We start from the raw sequence: 24,896 nt of genomic DNA, 5'->3' as shown, positions 1-24,896 counted from the left end.
TAGGTCCCCTACCAGAAAAGGAACCAGCAGGGAGTGAAAGCTAGAGCCCAAACCACTGGACCCCCTGGGAATAGCCAAAGCTCCATTTTTAAACAGGACACGGCTATGAATTTTTCTCAAACGGCAGAATATTCCAGAGTGTACATCTTGGACGTGCACGGTACAGACAGACAAACACCTGTGCGCCCACCACGCAGTTCAAGAAAAAGGAAACTGTCAAACTTTGATAACACTCAACCCACCGAAGGGAGGAACCACGGTCATGAATTTTGTGCCAGTCACTTGCTTTTTTTCTTTTTTCTTTTTCAACTTAACAGCAAAGTCTGTAACAGAAATCAAATTCACACATACACAAAACATCTGAAACCCGGGTCTCCGCTCGGTGCGGCGTGTGAACGCCAGCCAGCCCGCCCGCCGCTTCGCCCCCTAGTGCTGACACAGGGGCGCTGCGTGGAGACAGCTTTCCCGAGCGGAGAGGCCGCCCACTTGCCTTATTTGCATACCCACCGTGCCCTGCACACCATACACGTTTAAAATTATAAAACTTCAAATTTTCTTTTACCTATGTGTTCTGAAATTAGACCCTTGTTTACAGAGTAATTTAGAAATTTTTGTTCAGGCACTGACTCTCGGTGTTAGCTAGTCACTCTCACTGTTCTAGGAGTTTCTGTTACCCGAGCTGTGAATTGCAAGGCTGTAGGTTATACTCTGGTTTCTCTTCAGACCGTATAAATCTTTCGCCTTTTACTAAAGATTTCCGTGGAGAGGAACAACTCTGAGTCTAAAACTAATTTTTTGAGGCCTTGTTTTCACAAGGCTACTTATACTGGTTAATGAAAGGCTTGTTGGGTTTGGTTATAAAGTGTTTGTACTTGCAATGGTGCAAATCCAGGTTTGTGAAGGAGAATTCTTCTGGACAAAAAAATGATAACTTATTTCAGTACTTTTATCTGAAAATCCCAGGTGAATAAGTCTTGTAGGTTACAATCCATGGGGTTGCAAGCAAAGAGTAAGACACCACTGAACCACTTATGGAAGTAAGGCTGTTAAGCTGTATGTTTTTCTGTTGGTTTTGGGGGAGTACAGTGTAATCCCCGGTTATTAAAGTGAGAATTGTATACATGTTATCCTTAATTCAGTCAGTTTGTTTTGTTCATCAGTTAGTACTTCGCATCAAATGGCCAAATTATTGTAATTTCAGTTTTAGCACCAGTCCTTCCAGGGAAAATTCAGGACTGGTTTTTTTTAACATGGAATGGTTAGATTTTCTTATTAACAGACTCTCAAGAGCCTTTCTCAACACATTAGTTAAAAAACATCAGTTTTTCAGTGCTTAGCTTTCTTATATAGTTCAGTTCTCACATCCATACATGATTATTGGGAAAAGCATATGTTTGACTAGATGGACCTTTGTTGGCAAGGTTAGTGTCTCTGCTTTGTAATACGTTATATCTTTTCTTCCAAGGAGCGAGCGTCTTTTAATTTCATGGCTGCAGTCATCATCTGCAGCGAATTTGGAGCCCGCCCCCCGCACCCCAAAATTTTTGGACTGCTTCCCCATATATTTGCTCTGAAGTGATGGGACCAGAAGCCATGATCTTAGTTTTCTGAATGTTGTTTTAAGCCAACTCTTTCACTCTCCTCTTTCACTTTCATCAAGAGGCTCTTTAATTCTTCCTCACTTTCTGCCATAAGGGTGGTGTCATCTGCATATCTGAGGTTATTGATATTTCTCCCGGCAATCTTGATTCCAGCTTGTGCTTCTTCCAGCCCAGCGTTTCTCATGATGTACTCTGCATATAAGTTAAATAAGCAGGGTGATAACATACATCCTTGACTTACTCCCTTCCTGATTTGGAAACAGTCTGTTGCTCCATGTCTAACTGGTGCCTCTTGACCTGCATACAGATTTCTCAGGAGGCAGGTAAGGTGGTCTGGTATTCCCATCTCTTGACGAATTTTTCCATAGTTCATTGTGATCCACAATCAAAGGCTTTGGCGTAGTCAATAAGGTCGAAGTAGATGTTTTTCTGGAACTCTCTTGCTTTTTCGATGATCCAATGGATGTGGGCAATTTGATCTCTGGTTCCTCTGCCTTTTCTAAATCCAGCTTTTCTAATCACAAGTGATTAATGAGAAAGCGTATGTTTGTTTTCCTTATTTGAATACCAGACCACCTGACCTGCCTCTTGAGAAACCTATATGCAGGTCAGGAAGCAACAGTTAGAACTGGACGTGGAACAACAGACTGGTTCCAAATAGGAAAAGGAGTACGTCAAGGCTGTATATTGTCACCCTGCTTATTTAACTTATATGCAGAGTACATCATGAGAAACGCTGGGCTGGAAGAAGCACAAGCTGGAATCAAGATTGCTGGGAGAAATATCAATCACCTCAGATATGCAGATGACACCACCCTTATGGCAGAAAGTGAAGAGGAACTCAAAAGCCTCTTGATGAAAGTGAAAGAGGAGAGTGAAAAAGTTGGCTTAAAGCTCAACATTCAGAAAACGAAGATCATGGCATCTGGTCCCATCACTTCATGGCAAATAGATGGGGAAACAGTGCCAGACTTTATTTTTGGGGGCTCCAAAATCACTGCAGATGGTGATTGCAGCCATGAAATTAAAAGACTCTTCCTCCTTGGAAGGAAAGTTACGACCAACCTAGATAGCATATTGAAAAGCAGAGACATTACTTTGCCGACAAAGGTCCGTCTAGTCAAGGCTGTGGTTTTTCCAGTGGTCATGTATGGATGTGAGAGTTGGACTGTGAAGAAAGCTAAACGCTGAAGAATTGATGCTTTTGAACTCTGGTGTTGGGGAAGAGTCTTGAGAGTCCCTTGGACTGCAAGGAGATCCAACCAGTCCATCCTAAAGGAGATCAGTCCTGGGTGTTCATTGGGAGGTCTGATGCTAAAGCGGAAACTCCAATACTTTGGCTACCTCATACAAAGAGTTGACTCATTGGGAAAGATCCTGATGGGGATTGGGGTCAGGAGAAGAAGGGGATGACAGATGGCTGGATGGCATCACCAACTCGATGGACATGAGTCTGAGTAAACTCCGGGAGTCGGTGATGGACAGGGAGGCCTGGTGTGCTGTGATTCATGGGGTTGTAAAGAGTCGGACATGACTGAGCGACTGAACTGAGCTGAACTCAATCTTTCTTGATGAGCAGTTAGTTATGTGTGAAGTTGATGAGGGTTTTGATTATTTTAGGGGCTGGTTAGTTAAATAATTTCAGAAAGAAAACGTGGTTATTGTTTTTTCTTTTGTATCAAGTTTGAAGTCCAGGGTGTATTTTATGATTGAAATGTTTTAATTGGTACTGTTTTGTTTTTAAAATGCTCAACCAGATTGTAACTAAAAAGAAGCCAGCTCAAAGTATAATAGACTATAGATCTTATTCTCCCTTCATGGCTTTAGGGCTGGACTGTCTGTTTTACTTATTACAGGTTTGGTTATTAGAATAATGTTTTTCTTGTTGAGACTGTGTAAGGCTTTCTTTCCCTAAGAATGAAATGGAGTCACAGATTTCTTAGGGCAGGCAGGTGTAATAATTTGTCCCCAAAGCGAGTGTACCCATTTATACTTCCGCCAATCACCTATGCATATTCCCATTGTTTCTCAGCCTTACTGGGCCTTGGTATATTCAGGTTTTAAATTTCGCCATCTGGTAGTCAAAAAGTTATTATATCTTAGTTTTAAGGTACATTTCTTTAATTACTAATGAAGTTGAACATCTTTTTAAAGATGTTTTGGGCATTCATGGTATCTCTTCCATGAAATGCATGTACTTGTCTTTTGCTGCAATGTCATTTTCTAAGTGGTTGTAGTTTTTGATACAGACTCTAGAGACTTTATTTTTTAAGTAAGACTTTGGTTTTTATTTATTTATGGCTGCACTGGGTCTTCATTGCCACTCGGGCTTTCCCTAGTTGCTGCAAGCAGGGGGCTACTCTCCTGTTGCAGCTTCTGATTGCGGTGGCTTCTCTCGTTGCAGAGCACTGACTTCAGGCACGCTGGCTTCAGATGTTGTGAATTGCAGGCTCTAGAGCACAGACTCAGTAGTTGTGGCACACAAGCTTAGTTGCCCCATGGCAGGTGGAATCTTCCCAGATGGAAGATTCCATTCCACAGGGATGGAACCTGAGCCCCTGCACTGGCAGGCACATTCTTAACCACTGGGTCACCAGGGACGTCCTCCAGAGTCTAAATACATACTCTTTGCTGGTTATGTGGTGCAATTTCCTTCTCCCAGTTTAAGGCTTCCCTGTCCAACTTTTTTAGTCTCTTCTGGTGAACTGGTCTAAATTTTAATATTGTCAGATTGATCTTATTTAAAAAAATTGTATTCTGATTTTGTGCTTTTGTGTGTGTTTAATATTTCTTTGCCTTGTTATTAAATTCTATATCTTTATATTATATATATATATATATGTAATTTTTTTCTCTTTTCTTTTTGGCCATACTGCACAGTATGCAGAACTTCCTCTGTGTGCTGTGCTTAGTTGCTCAGTCATGTCCAGAGCCTTGTGACCCCATGGACTATAGCCCGCCAGACTCCTCTGTCCATAGAGATTCTCCAGGCAAGAATACTGGAGTGGTTTGCCATGCCCTCCTCCAGGGGATCATCCCAACCCAGGGATTGAACCCAGGCCTCCCGCAGTGCAGGCAGATTCTTTACCATCTGAGCCACCAGGGCAGTACAGAACTTCCTCTACCAGGAATTAAACCTGTGCCCCCTGCAGTGGAGGTGGGGAGTCAACCGCTGGACCACCAAGGAAGTCCTGTATCTTTTAAAGTTATGCTTTTCATATTTAAGTTCTTGATTCATCTGGAACTGAATTTTTGTGCAGTAAGTCGTCTACATATGAACCTTCATGTTGTGAGCTTTCAAAGAGGCAAATGTGTGTTTCACATGTCCAGTCACATACACTGACTCACGTGTCTGGCGTACATTGTCATGTGTGTGCATCCGCTACAAATGGTTGTGCTTTTGTGTACCTTACTGAATAGTGCTATGTAGAGTACAGTAGTACAGTAGCTTTATTTCAGCCCAGGATGTCCGGAAGCAAAGGTAACAGCAGTGGTGATGTAGCCGAAACTAGCATACTTTTCATGGTACTAAACTGTGAGATTAAAAATGTTTTCTTTATTTTTTGTTTTGTTATGTATTATTCATGTGGAAAATGTTATAAACCTATATGCTACTGCTGCTGCTAAGTCACTTCAGTTGTACAGTACTATATAGCCAACTGTGTTATTGGGTACCTAGGCTAACTTTGCGGGACTTATGAACAAACTGGACTTAAACGAATGTGCTCTCAGAATGGAACTCATTTGTATGTGAGGGACTTATATGGTGTGAAGTGCGGGTCACTTTTATTTCCGACAATCACCCAGCACTGTTTATTTATTGCTGTCTCTTCCCCACTGATCTGCAGTGACAGCTCTGACAGACATCAGCTTTCCTTGCAAGAGTGGGAATGTTTCTGTGCTCACTGTTTTTTTCTTCAAACCACTCTACTGTGGTGTGATTGACCTACAAAAAGCTGCACATGTTTAAGGTGTACAACCTGATGAGTCTGGAGTTAAGTATAGACCCGTGAAATCGTTACCACAATCAACGTTGTAAACACTCTGGGCTCTCCATTCTGTTCCGTGGGTCCAACTTATCTATCCCTGAGCTAATATCACACATCTTAATTCCTGTGGATTTATAATAAGACGTGAAAGTGGTAGGCTTAATCCCTCTCTTTGGTTTTCTTTTCAGGAGTAACTTGGCTATCCTTTGTTCTTCCAAATATGTTTAGAATAGCCTTCTGATTTCCATGAAAATTCCTACTGGGGATTTCCCTGGTGGTCCCATGGTTAAGACTTCTGCCAATGCAAGGAAGGGATGCAGGTTTCTATCCTTGGCCGTAAGCTAAGATCCCACATACCTCATGGCAAAAAAAAAAAAAAAAGGTAAAACAGAAGCCATATTATAACAAATTCAATAAAGACAAAAAATGGTCAACATTAAAAAAAATCTTAAAAAAAAAAAAGAAAATCCTATGGGATGTGAATTTATTTATTTAATTAAATACGTTATTTATTTTTGGCCATACTGCCTGGCATGTGAGATCTTAGTTCCCCAACCAGGGACGAAGCCCCAGCCCTTGGCAGTGAAAGCATGGAGTCCTAACCACTGGACCACCGAGGAGTTTTCATAATTTGAATTTACTATCTAACTACATAATTTTTTTAAAACTCCTTTTCTGATATTTTTTTCTCTTTTATTATTGAACAGTTAGCATATACAACATTGATCTTATATAATATGAAGTAGAAATGATAGTGGACCTCTTTTTCTTACGCCTGATCTTAAAGAAATGCTTTGAAATATTTCTGCATTGAATATGATGTTTATTTTAAGTATTAGATAACTTTTATCGAGTATTTGCTTATACTCTCTGTTTACTTAAGTTTTGCTGCATCTATTAGGATGATCATGTGCTTTCTTCTTTTAAATTGTTAATGTGGTGAGTGACATTGATTTCCAAATGTTGAGCCAATTTTGCATTTCTGGGATAAATTTGTCTTAGGCTGCTATGACAAAACACTATAAACCGGGTGACAGCTGAGACTTCTTTCTCACAGCTTGGGAGGTTGTAAGTCCGGAGTCAGGATGCCAGCACGGGGCTGGTTCTGGTAAGGGTCGTCCTCCAGGTTGCAGACTGTTGACTTCTTGTATCCTCACAGGGCAGAAAAGAGAGCCAGCTAGCACTCTGGCCTCCTCTTATTTATAAGGGCACTAATCCCATCCGTGAGGGCTCTACCCTCATGGCCTAATTACTCTCAAAATCCCTGTCTCCTAATTCATCTCACTGGGTTTAGGGTTTCAACATATGAACTTGGTGGGAGGGGACACAGACTTTCAGCCCACTGGAAAACCCAACTTGGTTATATTATTAATTTATTTTAATTTTTATTGCTTTTTAAATTTTTATTTAATTTTTATTGCTTTACAATGTTGTATTAGTTTCTACCCTACAGTAAAGGGAATCACTATACATGTGTGTATATATATATTTTTTTGTTGTTCAGTTGCTCAGTTATGTCTGACTCTTTGTGATCCCATGGACTGCAGCACGCAAGGCTTCCCTGCTACTGATGCTAAGTCACTTCAGTCGTGTCCGACTCTGTGCTACCCCGTAGACGGCAGCCCACCAGGCTCCCCCGTCCCTGGGATTCTCCAGGCAAGGAGTGGGTTGCCATTTCCTTCTCCAATGCATGAAAGTAAAAAGTGAAAGTGAAGTTGCTCAGTCGTGTCCAACTCTTCGCGACCCCATGGACTGCAGCCTACCAGGCTCCTCCGTCCATGGGATTTTCCAGGCAAGAGTACTGGAGTGGAGTGCCATTGCCTTCTCCGCAAATAACCCTGCAGTAAACTTAAAAATGAAAAATAATTTTAATGAATAACTGCAACACCTTAGACTTATTCATGTGCAAACAATTTAAATGCATTGAATTAAGACATATTAGGTTAAGTACACATTAAGCTAACACAGGAAAAAAAAAAAGGAACAGAAATTCTGAACCTTTCTCATTTTTGCTAATTAAGAAAGGGATTTAGGATACTGAGTTGTGGTTGTCTGGGGTCTGAAGCCTGAGGTGCTGACACCAGGCTCCACAGTCCTCCAGGCAGAAAATCTCCCTGCCTTACAGTGAGGACAGTCTCCGTTCTTGGAGACAGCTGCACTGGGTAGAGGCCCATTCGAACATAATTTAAAAGGGTTGGGTGGTTAAAAATATGAAAGTAGACACAATAAACTATATTAAAAAAAAACTCACGTTTTCAAACTTCTTATTTTGCTTAGAATATGTACTAGAGATGGGAGAAAAGATTTGTATCTCATTTTACTGTCAGCTGGTCTTTCTTTATGCTACCTTTTGATACGTTTATAAGATACAGACTACTTTAAATGTCCTTATTTTGTGTAATTTGGCTTTCACTTTTTTTTTTGTTTTTGATGATAACATTTTTTAAAGAGCATCCAAAGTTCGAAGCAATGGCTGTTTTGTTAGGGAGGAAAAATGTTTTATCTTTGATAACCTCCCACTTATCAGACTAGACTTTCTCTGTGGGTGGGTCCTCTGTCACTTTGTTTAACCATGCAGAAATGCAAGACTTTGTAGCAACCAAGGATAACATAGTAAGGCCATTTTAAGGTTGAACAGACTCCTAATATTTCCAGCAGTGTTTTTCCCCAGATTGCTAAATATGTATTAGTGAGAATTCTTTCTGTTATGAGTGACAAAAATCCAGTTTAATCTGGAAAAAACATTGAAGGTAGTTTATGAACTCCTAACTAAAGAGTTTGAGGGTGTATCTCGCTGGCTGCAGGCATGGCTAGATTCAGCTCCCGCCCAACTCTTGGCTGTTTCTGTTGGCATTTTTACAAAAGTATTTGTTTATTTGGCTGTGCCGGGTCTTATTTGCAGTATGTGAGATCTTTACTTGCAGCATGTGAACTCTTAGTTGCGGTGTGTGGGGTCTAGTTCCCTGACCAGAGATGGAACCCGGGCTCCCTGCACTGGGAGCATGGAGTCTTAGCCACTGGACAAGGGAAGTCCCTCTGTGGGCATTACTGAGAAGCATACTCTCCACGTAGTGGGAAGGATGGCTGCTAGCAGCCTCAAGTCTAAATTCTTATGAATAGTGTTATGGATTTTGATTCATAAGAAAGAAAATTTCTCCCTCATCAAATATTCATCAAATATATAAATATTTATATTTATCATCAAATATATAAATCACCATAATTCTGTTTGGCCCTGCCTGAAACATGTGCCCAATCCTGAACCAATTCCTGTGACCATGGGTTATATGATCGTGGCAGGTAAAGCCTGGCCATTGACAGCAGTAAATGGGCTAAATTAACGGTTGTGTGTGTGTGTGTGTGTTGGCAGGGAGAGGGGCAGGGGAGCGGTTCTCCCAAGGAAAAGCAAAGACACAAGCAGCAAATGTCCACGCGCAGACAGAACACCATCACGTGTTATTCATGCCCTTTGTGCATAAAGGGCTAACAAATCACCTTTCCTTTCTGCATGAGAATTTAAACCTTAGTTAACTTTCTGGCTCTGTGTCTCTACAAACAAAAGTACAATATTAACTCTTACTAAGCAGCATTGCTTATGATAAAAATGATTCCTGATCGGTAAGCTGCATCTGGACTTGGAGGAACTACAGATGAATTGTGAATGCCAGAGGAGAAACCATACTTTGGGCATCTCTGAGTTCAGTGACTTCTTTTCTTCTGTTTCAGGGCATTAGCCACCATTTCTTATCACCTGCCTCCCCAACCACAGGCACAAACTCAAACTGAGTTACGTACCCCCACATATCACCAATTTGGTTATTGCATTTCATTACAATCACTTGCATATTTGCTCATCTTCCTTAATGGACTCTGAGCTTCTTGAGGATAGGGTGTCATATTCTTTTATCTTGGCCACTTTTGCTTAGGACAATATCTAAGATACATATATATATAAATGCTTAATAATTGTTAACAGTTGTTGAATAAATGAGTGACTAATTTGTAAGAATGTGTGACTAAATGTTTTCATCTAATATATAATCAGCGTTTCTCATCTTTCTTTTTGTGATTGGTTTATATGGATCTTTGTTGGCGCTCTCTGCAGGTATTTGTATAAGCTGGACACAATCATTCTGTCATTTCCCAAAAGCTGTTGATGGCTCATGGGGCTTCCCAGGTGGCTCAGTGGTAAAGAATCCATCTGCCAAGTAGGAGATGAACCCTGGGTGGGGAAGATCCCCTGGAGAAGAAATGGCAACCTATTCCAATAATTGCCTGGGAAATCCCATGGATAGAGGAGCCTGGTGGGCTATAGTCCATGGATTCAAACAGAGTTGGCCATGACTTACTGACTAAACACCAGTTTGTGGCTCAAGACTAGAGCTTTATCTCCAATTATGGATCTAGTCTCACAAGCAGCAAAAGTGGGCACCAAGCATTCTCTGTCTTTTTGCTTTGTCCTTTCTTGGTGATTCAATGAGGACAGAATTTCAGACTTTGAAGGGCTAGAGATATAGGTCTAATTGGCAACATATTTGGCTCAAAAATATAAATAAGGTGAATTTTTGGTGCCTGTTTGTTACTCTGGCATGTATAGAGTCCCATAGGACTGATCCATACATACTTTTCTGGAAGCCATTTACTATTTTAGCAGTTTTCCTTCCTTTTTCTTTGAGTTGTTGGAGAATCATGAGCTATTATCTCAAGCAAACAGTAAGCATTACTTTTTATTATCTTACATTAGCAGGAGATCAGATAACAAATCTCAGATTCAGGGAACTTCTTATAAAGAGTCTTGTGTCTTGCTTTTAACATTTCAAACATCTTGCTAAGCTTTTGGTTAACAACATAGCAGGCCAATTTGTGAATGTTTTCTTTAGTTGACGAAAATACTTCTGCTGCCCACCAACTTGGCCACCCCAACTTGTTTTCCTGCTTTTAAATATCTCAGGTTAGAAAATTGAGTTTTTCTATAGGTGTCTCACCGTTCTTTCAGTAGCCAAATGACGCTTTGGCTATCGAAAATGCAGTCTTCCTTTGCAATGTGAAGATTTGGAGAAACTACCATAATCAGAAGATTCTACCCTTGAACTTTCCTCCCTAACAAATCACACCTAAACATCTGTCTTAAGCTGTATTCTCTGGATAATTCCTAATTTCTCCATCCTACATCATACAGACCTGTTCTCAAGAGTTTTCCTGTTGATCCTTAGTGAATGTCAAAGAGAAGTATATGAGCAGGCATCTGAGCCACCAGGGAAGCCCCATTAACAAGCAGGGAGGGCCTGAAAAGAAGCAGTTGATACAATGTCATGTCTCAAGACAAGACTTATCATGTCAAGACTTCCCTGGTGGCTCAGATGGTAAAGTGTCTGCCTACAATGCAGAAGACCCGGGTTCAATCCCTGGGTCGGGAAGATCTCCTGGAGAAGGAAATGGCAACCCACTCCAGTATTCTTGCCTGGAAAATCCCATGGACAGAGGAGTCTGGTAGGCTATAGTCCATGGGGTCGCAAAGAGTCGGACATGACTGAGTGACTTCACTTTCTTTCTTTCATGTCTCAATGAGTCATGTAAATATTAAACCCTGGAGAATTTCTGCTTCAAGCATTTTTATCAGTAAGGCAAGGCTTACTGAGTGATATGCAAATGACTCAGATGAGGTCTGGCACAAAATCAGCTTCTCAATAAATAGCTGAGTGAAAGACCTGTTGCATAAATGCAGAAAGTTGGTAAAAATGTTCCATTTGAAAGGGAAGGTAGTCTGGCTGTGAGGCGGGGCCTTCCCCAGACGCTTTGGAAAGGCCGTGTCTGAACGTACCTCCCTGCCCCCGTGAAAATGATTCTGTGCTGATGGAGTTTGGGGCGAAAACTCAGAACTGGATCTGGTTTGAAGTGAGAGAGGTTGTTATGACCTGCCCCTAAGAAGAGCCCAGAATGCCATGACCAGAATCACCACCTTGGCCTTCTTGCCCTCCTCAAAATGCTCCCCACTTGGCCAGTTGTCTTGTGTGTTTAATAAGTGTGTAATAATACTGGCATTTGTGACTGATTTTCAGAAGGGAAGAAAACCATTTCTTTTGGTGGCAGAGAGGGGCCATGTCGAAATGATAGGAACACTTCTCTTCCTTAATCTGCATACTGCAGAAAAGGACAAGGTGAGATGGAATTTTATTTTTTCACCAAGGACTAGAGAAAGGGAAGTGGCAGTTGAGGTATAGATTTGGCAATGGCATTCTGGTGAGCAGTTGAGTTCTTCACTTCTTACTACAGTCGGAAAGATCATGGGATATCCCAATGAAATCAACCCACTTTTTCAGTGGACTGTCCAAATCACCAATTTTGCTCCATAAATGTCTGAAATCAGAGGACTACATGGAATTTTCTACTGTCAGCTCCAGTTGCTCTTTTCTTGCCCTGAGATCTTCTGGGGACTCCAGTCCCACCTGACCAGGGAAGGAAACACCGAGTGGATGTCCATGGGCTTGTGCATGTCTTTGATGCTTTTTTTAAGGAGCAATTCCTAGATGTGAAAGTGTGGGTCAAAGAGTGCCGCACACTGTAAAACCCTTCGGGATAATATTGCTAAAACTACCTCCCAGAAGTCTTGCGACAGTTTGCCTTCCCAAAAGTTATATACAATTACTTGCATTATTCCATTTTTTACTAGCAGATTAGCAGCGAAGGTAAAAAAAGAAACATGGATGGTTTGTTTCCTTCACATTCAAACAGCTATGTATTTTCAATTTAAAACTTTAAAAGTATGAATTTCACTTAAAACTATGGAAAACATGGCCAGTTCTGGAGCCACAGCTTTATCCAGTGTGACCCCTGCCCCTGGAAGCCATTCTGCAGCCCTGCCTGTGGGTGCGGCATGTTCCTGGGAAGCTCTCCTGAGGGGGTCTCTGTTCTAGGGGGGGAGAGCGCTGCCCTGCACCTCGCAGAAAAGCGTGGTCACAGCCCTGTGGCCAGTGCTGCTCACCCAGTCACCAGAAATACATGAGATCAGTGAGGTATGTGCGGGGGCTCATACAGGTGAGCATGCGGTGCAGAGGAGGAAGAGTGAGAAGAACGGCTTTCGAGAAAGGAATGGGGGGCAAACAAAAGTGTTTGTGCCACAGGCTGCAAAGTGAAGTGCAAGTCGCTCAGTCGTGTCCAACTGTTTGCGACCCCATGGACTACACAGTCCATGGATTCTCCAGGCCAGAATACTGGAGTGGGTAGCCTTTGCCTTCTTCAGGGGATCTTCCCAACCCAGGGGTTGAACCCAAGTCCCCGCATTGAAGGCGGGTTCTTTACCAGCTGAGCCATAAGGGAAGCCCACAGGGTAGGTGATGCAGAAAGGTTCCTCCCTTTTTCTTTAAAGGAACTCACAGCGGTTCATTTGTTAATCCATTCACTTACTCACCAAAAAATATTTAATGTGTACTCTGGATAATGGTTACAGTATGAGGCAGAGAGCATCACTGACTCAATGGACCTGAATTTGAGTAAGCTCTGGGGGATGGTGGACAGAGGAGCCTACAGTGCTTGGGGTCCCAAAGAGTCAGACATGACTTAGTGACCGAACCATGACTGAACCCTGCTACGTAGAGTGTTTTCTTATTCTGGAAGCCTACAGGGCAAGATGGGCATACAATAAATATTATATTGGGTTAAATACACTAATAGATGTATATGCAGTGTGCTATGGGAACACAAAGGAAAATCTGTTTCAGAAATACCTCACACAGACGAGGTGATATATTATGTGGCTCTGGGCATTCTAGTGAACACTGGTACCAGGAGACGGAGCCCAAGTGAGGGAACTGAGGCATGAAAAAGCACGGTGAGTACTGGGAACGACAGCACCGAACCTGAGGACGGCTGGGGTGGAGCAATGGGAGGCCGCGCTTACCGGGAGCAGAGACCCGGGAGGGTTTCAGGCGGCACAGAGCAGCGGGAGCCCTCGCAGGCGGGGCAGGACACTGACGCTGTGCTCTGAAGGGAGGACTGGGGCCTGGAAAGCTGGAGGCGGGGCGTCCCTTCCGGTGACCCGAAATGACAGGGGCAAGGGCTCTTGGGCAGACTCTCAGGGGCAGCACACAGCCTGAGGTGGGAGGAGGAGGTAGAGGTCACAGGACTTGTGAGCAGGGGCTGGGGAGAGGGGAGACTTTCTGCCCCGCAGCTCCCTGGCTTGCACTCCCAGGACGGTGGGGTGCCCATCCCTGAGCTGTGGAGGGTGAGAGGAGGGGAGGAGGGGGAGCGCCTCAGTCGCCAGGGAGTGGGCGGGCTCTCCCTGAGACTCTGTGGGAGGGGATAACTCAGGTGAGGGGAGCGGGCAGATAGAAAGCAGGCCTGGGTTCAGCGGAGAGGCTGCGGCTGCGGAGGCAGACCGTGAGTCATCTGCTCTGGGAGGTCACTTTTTAACCTCTGGGTCCACGCCTTTGGAGCTGGCTGTTTGGAGATCCAGGTGATTTGAGTCCTCTTGGACTTCATAGTAGTGATGATCAGATTGAAGTGCTTTAACTTTATGAAGATCCTAGGAATGTGATCTTCTTGAATAAAAGTTATGAATGATGCGTGAGAAACTCTAGGAAAACTGGATTCACCCAGCAAAAATCTTAGCCCTGATTGGCCTTCACAAATATAGAGATCCAGTCCTATAGTCATAGGATTTAAAGTCTTAGTCATGCTGGCCCTTTTCTATTCTAATACTTTACCACTGGAATGTGTGCACCTGGATTTAATCCACATTTTAGCTATTTTTGAGTCAGGGCACATTGAAGAAAAGTCTTTAAGTCTAACAAACTGTACTTGTAGACTGTGATAGATTTTATTTGCACAAAGTGTCTAGTGATACTATTAATCCTTTGGATGAAGCCCATAAGGTACATACAGTCTTGGGCTGCCTCTGTTTTCTGACATAGGCCCTTGCCAGACCATGGAGTGACTCATGGGACTACGCTTGAGTGTGGTGCTCTCCAAACATTCTAGGTAGCAAACTCATATCAGTAAAGAAAATGTGAGCATATGCCTTATCACAGGTACATTTATCATTAAATCAATATATTATAAAACATATGCCAGAAATATAAATTTTAAAGATTGAGATAAAAATAAACATAAATAGCAATTTTCATATTTTCTCTACACTGAAAGGATTATCTTATAAACATCTGATATGTTTTCCTTTGAGTTTTGTGTTCCGATGCATGCATATTTTTAGGGTCTTCCCAAAATGCCTTTAATCCTTCTTTAGCTCCTGGCCATTTAGGTTTTGTTCAGTTTTTCTTTATTATGGAAGTAAGGAAGTAATCACTGCAAATGGTGACTGCAGCCATGAAATTAAAAGACTGTTACTCCTTGGAAGAAAAGTTATGATCAACCTAGATAGCATATTGAAAAGCAGAGACATTACTTTGCCAACAAAGGTCCATCTAGTCAAGGCTATGGTTTTTCCTGTGGTCATGTATGGATGTGAGAGTTGGACTGTGAAGAAGGCTGAGCGCCAAAGAATTGATGCTTTTGAATTCTGGTGTTGGAGGAGACTCTTGAGAATCCCTTGGACTGCAAGGAGATCCAACCAGTCCATTCTGAAGGATATCAGCCCTGGAATTTCTTTGGAGGGAATGATGCTGAAGCTGAAACTCCAATACTTTGGCCACCTCATGCGAAGAGCTGACTCATTGGAAAAGACTCTGATGCTGGGAGGGATTGGGGGCAGGAGGAGAAGGGACAACAGAGGATGAGATCATTGGATGGCATCACCAACTCAATGGATGTGAGTTTGAGTGAACTCTGGGAGTTGGTGATGGACAGGGAGGCCTGGTATGCTGCAATTCATGGGGTCGCAAAGAGTTGGACACGACTGAGCGACTGAACTCAATTGAATTTATGATTGATTTCTTAGAACTCTGCTCATACTTGAAAATTTGAGGGAGGTGAAAAAATTTAACCTGCAAATTGTTTACAGTGTTTGAATACTTTATGAATATTGCATTTAACAATCAATGATGTATGACTATGTTGATTAAATATTTATTCACTTCAATTTGGTGGTTTTCTTTTGGCATTTGGAACCAACTGTTTTTTGTTGTTGTTGTTGTTGTTAAGATTTCAAATATTTCTTTGGTGCTTAAAAAGTCTGAAGGTCATACACTCTGTGCCTCTTGTGTCTCGTGGATGAGATGCCACAGGCCCCTACAGCTCTTTGGGTTCCTGGCTTTGGGCTCTTTACAAACCTGTTTCTGCATCACATCCTTCCACTAGGGGGCATTTCCTACCATTCTGATCTCAGTCTAGATGTCACCCAATCCAAGAAGGTTTTCTTGATCACTCACTGGAAAATAATCATCCAGTCACACTATTTCACTTCTCACTGTAGCATGCTCATTACCACTAGCTGATATTATTCTTCTAATAACATCTAGAATCTAATAGATGGATTTATTCTAAATCTGTTGATTTACTGATTTACCAGTCTACCGATCTATGTATCGATTGTCCACCCCTCCTGGAATGTAATGTCAGAGATATTGTCAGTCTAATCATATCCACGCCCCCACTATTTAACATAGGGTCTGATACATAATAAGTGCTCAATAAATTTTTGTGGCTTTATTGAGATGATATTGAAGATCATTGCTCACCTTTACTAGCTCATGTATTTCCCAAGTACTGTGATGGTTTCAGGAAAAGAGGTAGGATGCTGTGGTTGCCAGAATAACAGCCCCCCAAAGAGGTCCACATTAGGATCCTAGGAACCTGTAAGTTTGTGAAGTTACAGAGCGAAGGGGAATTAAGGTTGATCATCATCTGACCCTACAACGAGATTATCCAGGTGAGCCTAATATAATCACAAGGATCCTTTCAAGCAGAACAATGAGGCCAGCAGGGAGGTCAGAGGGATGTAACATGAGAAGGACTGAGCACCCCATTGCTGACTTTGAAGGTAAAGGAGGGGGCTGAGAGCCAAGGGGTGTGTGTGGCTTCCACAGACTGAAAAAGGCAAAGAAATGGATTCTCCTGAAAGCCTCCCTATAGGCCTTTCTCTTCACTCAGTGAGACTCATTTCAGACTTCTGACCTCTAGAACTGTAAGATAATACATCTGTATTGTTTAAGGCACTTACATTTGTGGTAATTTGTTATTTGCAGCAATAGAAAACTAATAATATAGGTGGTTCTGTTACTGTCACAGAGGAAGACATAGAGGCCCATCCTTGAGCCTCTATGAGGCCATTTATTCAAGGTCATTCAGGCATTTAGTATCAGCTCAAGCTAGATTCCCATTGGTTGGAGTGTGTATCAGTTCTGTGAGTATTTGTTCCACTTGCCTATCACTTTAAAACCAACCAACCCAAAGCACAGCGGCTTAGAACCATACACTATTATCTTTAAGCTTTTCTTCTTGCAAGGACTTTTGCAAGAGGATGGGATAATCAGGGGCTTCCCAGGTGGCCGAGTGGTAAAGAATCCCCCTGCAAAGCAGGAGACACAGGAGACGTGGGCTTGATCCCTGGGTCAGGAATATCCCCTGGAGGAGGAAATGGCAACCCACTCCAGTATTCTTGCCTGGAGAATTCCATGGTCAGAAGAGCCTGGTGAACCACAGTCCGTGGGATCGCAAAGAGTTGGACACAGCTGAGCCACTAACACTTTCATGCTGTTTTGAGGTGGTACCTGCAAGGGGACAGTTACTAGTAAACAGAATGAAAGAGGGTTGAGACATTTCTGGGGCCAACAGCAAGTTCATTTCTTCTGGCTCAAGGAGAGGGTTAGCAGGGTATATAGAGAGAAGACCTGGCCCCAGTTCACTTGGTACTTCCTGGCTTTAGCTCATATTTGCCTGAGGCATGCCTAGGACCTGACTCTTTACCTAGAAGCAGCAAAGAGCACCCCCCACCCAATAATAAGAAACACATTGGATTTTCTCTTTAAAAGAGTCATTCGGTTTCATTGTATTCATTGATAACCATGAGAAGAACACCAGAAAGCGTGCTGGATTCTAATGGAAATCCCTCCCTGCCTTCTCTCTCCACCTGTCTGTTACAGATCAATATCAGTGCTTTGCAGACAGCAACTCGGAATGGCCATGCATCATTGGTCAGCTTTCTTCTCAATGAGAACGTTGATCTGCACCAGAAGATGGAAGTGAGTCTATTACGATAACATGGACTTTGATCCCAGCTCTGTGAGGCTCTGTGTGCCGTAAGATGCTGCCTGCAGATACGCTGGGGAGAGGGAAGGGAAGAACAGGTGACCACAAAGGAGGAATTCTTTCTGGGAGGGCTGACCAACTCCTTTTGTAGACTGAGTTTTAATCATGAGAAATAGAATCCGAGGGCTGAATTTTAGAAAGTTGTTGCAGTTCCTGAACAAAATGAAATCTTTGTGTTTTAAATATTTATATTTGCCGCAGTTAAACTTTCTCAAGTGTCTGGAGATGCCATTTTTGTATTAAATTTATCAGTCTGGGAAAATGATGACACTGCTGTTAATAGGAAGGAGAAGGATTATTTTTCTCCCTTCGCTGACCGATTTTGTTTTTCTTTTGAAAGTCAGTCATTTGTACTGATTTAGGTTTTCTGAAGTTGGCCCTGGCAGAATTAACAAAGGCCATCTGTGCTGGAATTAGATGCTATTTTTCACTCTACTTTCATTTCTCCTGGGAGAATATTCTTTCCTCTGCTCTTGTTTAAGCCATTGCTATTTATTGTATTAACTGGAGAGAAGGGATGTGATTTAAACCAGGATTGGTAGTTTTTGGAGAATGGCACGAGAGGCTCTGAATTTGTCTGGTCTATCCAAGGATGCCCCCTGTTTCTCAGGAGGGTTTGGGGCCACAGCAAGGCTGGTAGTCCCAGCAGGAAGGGCCCTCCCTGTGTCACTGGGATTAGGGATCTGTTCTTTTTTTTTTCATGCTTGGTGTCATAGAGACCAGGTCCTCCCAGAGCAGAAGAGGTCTGTACGGAAAGCCTGCCCCTCCACCCCATCTGTCTCCGACTGCCCTTGCTCACCCTTGGACAGTCTGATGCACACAGCTTTAGGTCCCATCTGCCCCTCCTTTCCCCCTCCTCTGAGTACTGCTGTGTTCTTTGCTCAATCACTACACCTTTCTTCCATCCATCTACCCCTGTGGGAAGGAGGCTGGTGTTGATGTCGGAGTCAGGAAGATCTGGGTTTGAATCCTGTCTCTTCCACTTCCTAGCTCAGATGCCTCAGGAGGTGATTTAACCTCTGAATTGATAGCTTAGGTGATTCAGGATCTCCAAAGAAGAAGATTTAGCTTCTGGACCAGGTACCAGGCTTGATCACTCAAGAGCTTTTGTGTAGCAGAGTTTTATTGAAGTATAAAAAGGGACAGAGAAAGCTTCTGACATAGACATCAGAAGGGGGCAGAGAGTGACCCCCTTGCTAGTGTCAGCAAGGGAGTTATATACTTTTTAAAAACATCTGCCTACAATGTGGGTGACCTGGGTTCAATCCCTGGGTTGGGAGGATCTCCTGGAGAAGGAAATGGCAACCCACTCCAGTATTCTTGCCTGGAGAATCCCATGGATGGAGAAGCCTGGCAGGCTACAGTCCATGGGGTGGCAAAGAGTCAGACTGAGCGACTTCACTCACTCACTCACACACAGTGAATCAAAAGAATGCAAGGTTGTAAAGATCTTACTAGACCCACTCCCACAATTTACATTTTAAGATGACAGGATTAGAACTAACAATCTAAAGATCTTACCAGACCCACTCCCATGATATACATTTTAAGGTATCAGGATTAGTCAGAAGGTTTTTCAAGGAGAAACTGTCCTCAAGCAGGATACATTGTTGTTATATAATCCTTGCTGCTGCTGCTGCTAAGTCACTTCAGTCATGTCCGACTCTGTGCGACCCCATAGACGGCAGCCCACCAGGCTTCCCCGTCCCTGGGATTCTCCAGGCAAGAACACTGAAGTGGCTTGCCATTTCCTTCTCCAATGCATGAAGGTGGAAAGTGAAAGTGAAGTCGCTCAGTCGTGTCCGACTCTTAGCAACCCCGTGGACTGCAGCCTACCAGGCTCCTCCGTCCACGGGATTTTCTAGGCAAAAGTACTGGAGTGGGGTACCATTGCCTTCTCCGATATAATCCTTAGTACAGAGTTTAAACTGAGTTGTTTGTTGTGTAATCATCAGTTCTGGGCTTAAGGAAAAAAATGTTTTATGTGACTAAGACTAAGGAATGTAGAGAGAGAGAGAGAGAGAAAAAAAAAAAAAAGACTTTGTCCTTTCCTCCTCCTTGAGAATTCCAGGCCCCTATCTCCTCTTCAAGAGCCCCAGGCCCTTCTCTCCTCCTCAGGGACCTGGACTTCTTATCAACCTGCCTAGGAATTGACTCTCTCAGTATGTAAAGTGTGGAATAGAAGACCTAACTGCTGGGGTGGTTGTGAATGAAAAGCTGTCAGCCTCGTGTTTTTAAACAGTATTAACTGTTGGGGATATGAGAGTATTAACTGTATGGATGTGAGAGTTGGCTATAAAGAAAGCTGAGCACTGAAGAATTGATGGTTTTGAGCTGTGGTGTTGAAGAAGACTCTTGAGAGTCCCTCGGACTGCAGGGAGATCCAACCAATCCATCCTAAAGGAAATCAGTCCTGAATATTCATTGAAATCACTGATGCTGAAGCTGAACTCTAATACTTTGGCCACCTGATGTGAAGAGCTGACTCATTCGAAAAGACTCTGATGCTGGGAAAGATTGAAGGTGGGAGGGGCAGGGGATGACAGGATGAGACGGTTGGATGGCATCACTGACTCAATAGACATGAGTTTGCGCAAGCTCTGGGAGTTGCTGATGGAGGGAGGCCTGGCATTCTGGAGTCCTGCTGCTGCTAAGTCGCTTCAGTCGTGTTGTCATAGACGGCAGCCCACCAGGCTCCCCCGTCCCTGGGATTCTCCAGGCAAGAACACTGGAGTGGCTTGCCATTTCCTTCTCCAATGCATGAAAGTGGAAAGTGAAAGTGAAGTTGCTCAGTCATGTCGGACTAGCGACCCCATGGGCTGCAGCCTACCAGGCTCCTCTGTCCATGGGATTTTCCAGGCAAGAGTACTGGAGTGGGGTGCCACTGCCTTCTCCATTCTGGAGTCCATGGGGTCCCAAATAGTTGGACACGACTGAGCGACTAAACTGAACTGAACTGTTGGGGCCGTGAGTGTGTACTGGTGCCATTAGGAGGATGTGTTGTATGTGCCTTCCTGATGCAGACTAACGTCATCGTCTCTGCTTGAGCAACCCTGCGCCGTCCTCTGCACCCACCCTCGAGGCATCTGCACCCCTTCTCTCCACTCTCTCTCCTCTCAGCTCAGCTTCTGTGGTCCACAGGGTCTCACTGCATCCCCTTTGCTGCTCTGTCTTCCCTGTGCCCCAACCCCGCCCCTCCCCACTAGATGCCCCTCACCTCACTCTCACACCTTAGCTGTGTTCTCCTCGCCTTTTTTCCTCCCTGCAGCTGCCTTGTCCACCCCCAGGGAGGTGTTTTCTCTTGAGCCCCCGGGACCAGGGGCAGCTGGGTGGGAGTAAGGCAGCAAGAGGCTGTGTGTGACTGTGGAGGCGGGCACTGAGCTTGCCAGAGCTGGTAAGGAGCCCGCGGTGGAGGTGAGTAGTGCGTGGCCGGAAGACAGGCATTTTAGCCACAAAGTGGGAGGAAAGCAGACTGTCGGGCCTAGTGAATACACGGTGGTCAGACTACATAGGTGGGAGGGCTGAGCATGGACCGTACCCTAGGTGAGGGGGTGTTAGTCCCACAACCCGCTCGAGGGAGAAAAAGCCCTAGTTCAAGGCAAGTTAGGAAATATGGAATATGACTGCTATTTCCTCCTTGTGGTTACTCCCACTGCACTTTAGCTCTTTGAAGGCTCTGCGAAGTCCTGCAATTAAGGTATTCAGTAGTTTCTTAGTCTTCATATTTGAGCTCAGACGTCAGTTCTTCAAGAAAGTTTTTTTCTGCCCTCCGGAAAGTTTGGCCCTCAGCCCACCCCAACATATGTTATCTTACTACTCTGCAGTTTTCCTCCAAGGTACTTAACACAATTAGTAACTGTATATTTATTTTGTGACTTAAAAAAAATCAATGTCTACTTTCCCTACTCAGTGAAAGATTCCTGAGGCTGGGCCACGTTCACCATTGAACCCCGTGTTACTCTTCTTCAGTCGCTCAGTCGTGTCCAGCTCTTTGTGATCCCATTGCCTGCAGCACACCAGGCTTCCCTATCCTTCACTATCTCCCAGAGTTTTCTCAAACTCATGTCTACTGAATGAGTGATGCCATCCAACTGTCTCATCCTCTGTCATCCCCTTCTCCTCCTGCCCTCAGTCTTTCCCAGCATCAGGTCTTTTCCAGTGAGTCAGTTCTTTATATCAGGTGACCAAAGTATTGGAGCTTCAGCTTCAGCATCAGTCCCTCCAATGAAAATTCAGGTCTGATTTCCTTTAGGATTGACAGATTTGATCTTGCTGTCTAAGGGACTCTCAAGAGCCTTCTACAGCACCCCAGTTAGAAAGCATCAATTCTTCAGTGATCAACCTTCTTTATGGTCCAACTCTCACATCAATACATGACTACTGGAAAAGCCATAGTTTCCATTCATTCATAGGCCAGGCTCTTTTTCGGGATGCTGACTGAACCCCTAGCGTCCTGAAAAGAGCCTGGCTAATAGTAGGTGCTCAGAATCAAGTTCTAGAATAAATGATGCAGGAGGGTGGGTTGCTGGTGAGTAGGTTAGCTGTGCGGCTTTGGCAGGCAAATGATTGCTGAAGACTTAGTGAAGGACTCACCACCACGCTGGGCAGTGTCAGTGTTCAGGGGATTATCTGCTGAAATGAGTCACTTTTTGATCTGAATGTTGAAGCCAGAATTTTTTGAATTTGACATTGTCATTTGTTTCTGCAGCCTAAGGCGTCCCCTCTTCATTAGCTGTTCTCAATAACCATGTCACAGTGGTGAACAGCTTATTAAGTGCACAGCATGACACTGATATCTTAAATCAGGTAAGCCAGCAAGTCAGAACCTGGAGAGTCAATTTTCTTGTTTCAACTCAGTGTGTTTAGGGGTAGTTTTGATCAAGTTCAAGGTTCCTGGGAGGAACAGGCACATCTATTTTTTATCCTTTTCCTCCTCTCACCTTCACTCCCACTTGCACACACATATTCTGTCTTTTTCAAATGCACAACTGGGATCCAGCCAGTGCATTATTAAACTGTTCACGTTTAACAGGCCCAGTGCTTCAGATAGATAAACTGTAGCTCGGCGGTAAATCACCAGAGCCTCTTTAAATCAAAAGCTACTCCCCCAGTGTGAAATGTTGTAGTTGGCAGAGAACCCTTTTCCCCCAGAAGGAAGCTTTGTTTCTGTATGACAGACAGTAAATGAATGTATCTTCTTTTTGCCCAAAGGCAAAAGAGACCTCTTGAAAAAAAATTTTTTTTAAATCACCATGAATTCAGTCATTGGAGCAGAATCAAATGCTCCATAGAAGGCATCCATCACTGGCTAGAAATAGAAATGTTGAGGCAGAAGAATTAAGAGGATGGGGGTGGGTGCTGTTTGCACTGGGTCCTGCTGTGGGACGGGCTGCACTCCTCCAGAGGCCAGGAGTGGGAAGGAAAACTCTCAGAGAGAGGGGTCTTAACCCATGAGCCTCGGGACCTCTCCCTCCTTCCTGGCTGCCCCCTCCAAGGTCAGGAGCAGCCATGATTGGTGAGGATGCCTGAACTTACCCACTGGGTAGTCCTCGGTTTCCTCATCTGTGAAGCCAGAGCACTGATGCCCATCTCTGCTCCAGCTCCAACCTGTGAGGTCACTGGTGCCCTGAGGTGAATGGGGACTTAACTCCCTGTCTGTCCCTTCCTTCCCCAGGGACCATTCTCCTCCCTGGTCTTTTACTATCCCAAAAGTGATGGAAAGAAAAATCCCCCTTGTTATTAAACATACATGTGTGTTCAGCTATGTTAATGCCCCAGATCTTTTCTTATGGGCAGCATCTTTCTCTCCACATGGACAGAACTCACAAGTGGTTCTGGTTTCACTAGCTCCACTCCAGCGAACGAGGCTTACTAGACTGCCACCCAGGGTATCAAACTCTTCATCATTGACGGGTTTTGTTAGACTAAGAATACACACAATGTATAAAAGTAAGAAAACATAAATAAGCTAAAAACTTACAATTTGGTTCTAATCCCCCCCAAAAAAGAGAGCTCTCTTAATATTTTGGTGCATTTCCTGCCCTCTAGACTTCTAGCAGTTTTGCCATAGGGAGGTTTTGTGAGTATTTGGTGTGTGACACTAGTCTCTGTTCCATGTTGGTATACACTTTTGATCAGTCTGTCAGTGTAAGTTCCATATCTTAGGTAATGAGCCGCCAGAGGGGCACACTGCCACCTAAAGTGGGTCTTTAGTGAATGCCTTTTGATATTAATTCTGCTAACATCCCAAGCAGGTTGGCCCTGTGCGCTAGGAGGAAGAGTCCTGAACCAGGTGGCACTGCCCAGCTGTGTGACACTGAGGGAGTTGCTTCCTCCCTCCGGTTTAGGAGTTGGGCTGGGTCGCAACCAGTGTCCCTTTCTGTGTTAATATTTTAGAAATGTCTTCACATCAGAATTTCTTTTGGTGGGAGGTATAAGATGGGTGATTTTCTTGTGATTTCATCTATTTCTCTGAGACACTCTTGTCCTTTTTGTCGGAAAATAGTTACTTCAGAAAGGAATTAAAAGCTGATACTCCTTCTATACACTATAATGTAGGGAATTTGCAAAATAGAGAAAAGCATCAAGAAGGCAATAAAAATAACCTCTAATCCCTCAGTCTAGATGTTATCATTCTTAACATCACCAACGCATTTTCTTCTCTTTCTCTATTTTTATATATAAATTGAGCTCAGCTAGATAGTGTTTTTTTCCTAAGGTTTTAAATGTTACAAGCACTTTTTCATTTTTACAAATCTCTGAAATTATTTTTTATTCTGGAAAAATAGATGTAACATAAAACTTAACTATTGTAACCATTTCTAAGTGTACAGTTTGGTGGCATTAAGCATATTGACCATGTACATAACTCTCACACTGTCTCCAGAGCTTTATCGTTCCAAACTGAAACTCCATACTCTTTAAACAGTAGTTCCTTATTCCCTTCTCCTCGACACACCATTTCGCTGTATCTCTATGAACTTACTACTGTAGGTATCCCTTATTGAAATTATTTTAAAAAGTCATTTGTGATGGTTGCCTACTTTTCCAATATGTGTATATACCATAATTTATCTCATGAGTCTCCTTATTAAGCATGTAACTT

General features: G+C 43.5%; 1 protein-coding gene and 1 non-coding gene across 2 annotated transcripts in view; both read left to right on the top strand.

Moving 5' to 3' along the window:
- ANKDD1B (ankyrin repeat and death domain containing 1B) overlaps nt 1-24,896 on the top strand; it is a 74,397-nt gene that overhangs the window by 22,368 nt on the left and 27,133 nt on the right. Inside the window, 7 exon segments of the mRNA XM_086319063.1 lie at nt 11,650-11,748; nt 11,786-11,793; nt 12,515-12,559; nt 12,561-12,603; nt 17,626-17,724; nt 22,500-22,518; nt 22,521-22,609. Of these exon segments, the coding sequence (XP_086175189.1) occupies nt 11,650-11,748; nt 11,786-11,793; nt 12,515-12,559; nt 12,561-12,603; nt 17,626-17,724; nt 22,500-22,518; nt 22,521-22,609 (402 nt within the window).
- LOC147365427 (U5 spliceosomal RNA) lies at nt 704-819 on the top strand. The gene has a single exon (XR_015135606.1). It is a non-coding gene; the product is annotated as a U5 spliceosomal RNA (small nuclear RNA).

This window comes from Bos grunniens, chromosome 10 (genome assembly GCF_055505025.1).
Source record: "Bos grunniens cultivar Pamir isolate PY7600 chromosome 10, Bosgru_T2T1.0, whole genome shotgun sequence".
Taxonomy (NCBI): Eukaryota; Metazoa; Chordata; class Mammalia; order Artiodactyla; family Bovidae; genus Bos; species Bos grunniens.
The sequence above is the reverse complement of the archived record's forward strand: the minus strand, read 5'-3'. Positions and strand labels throughout refer to the sequence as shown.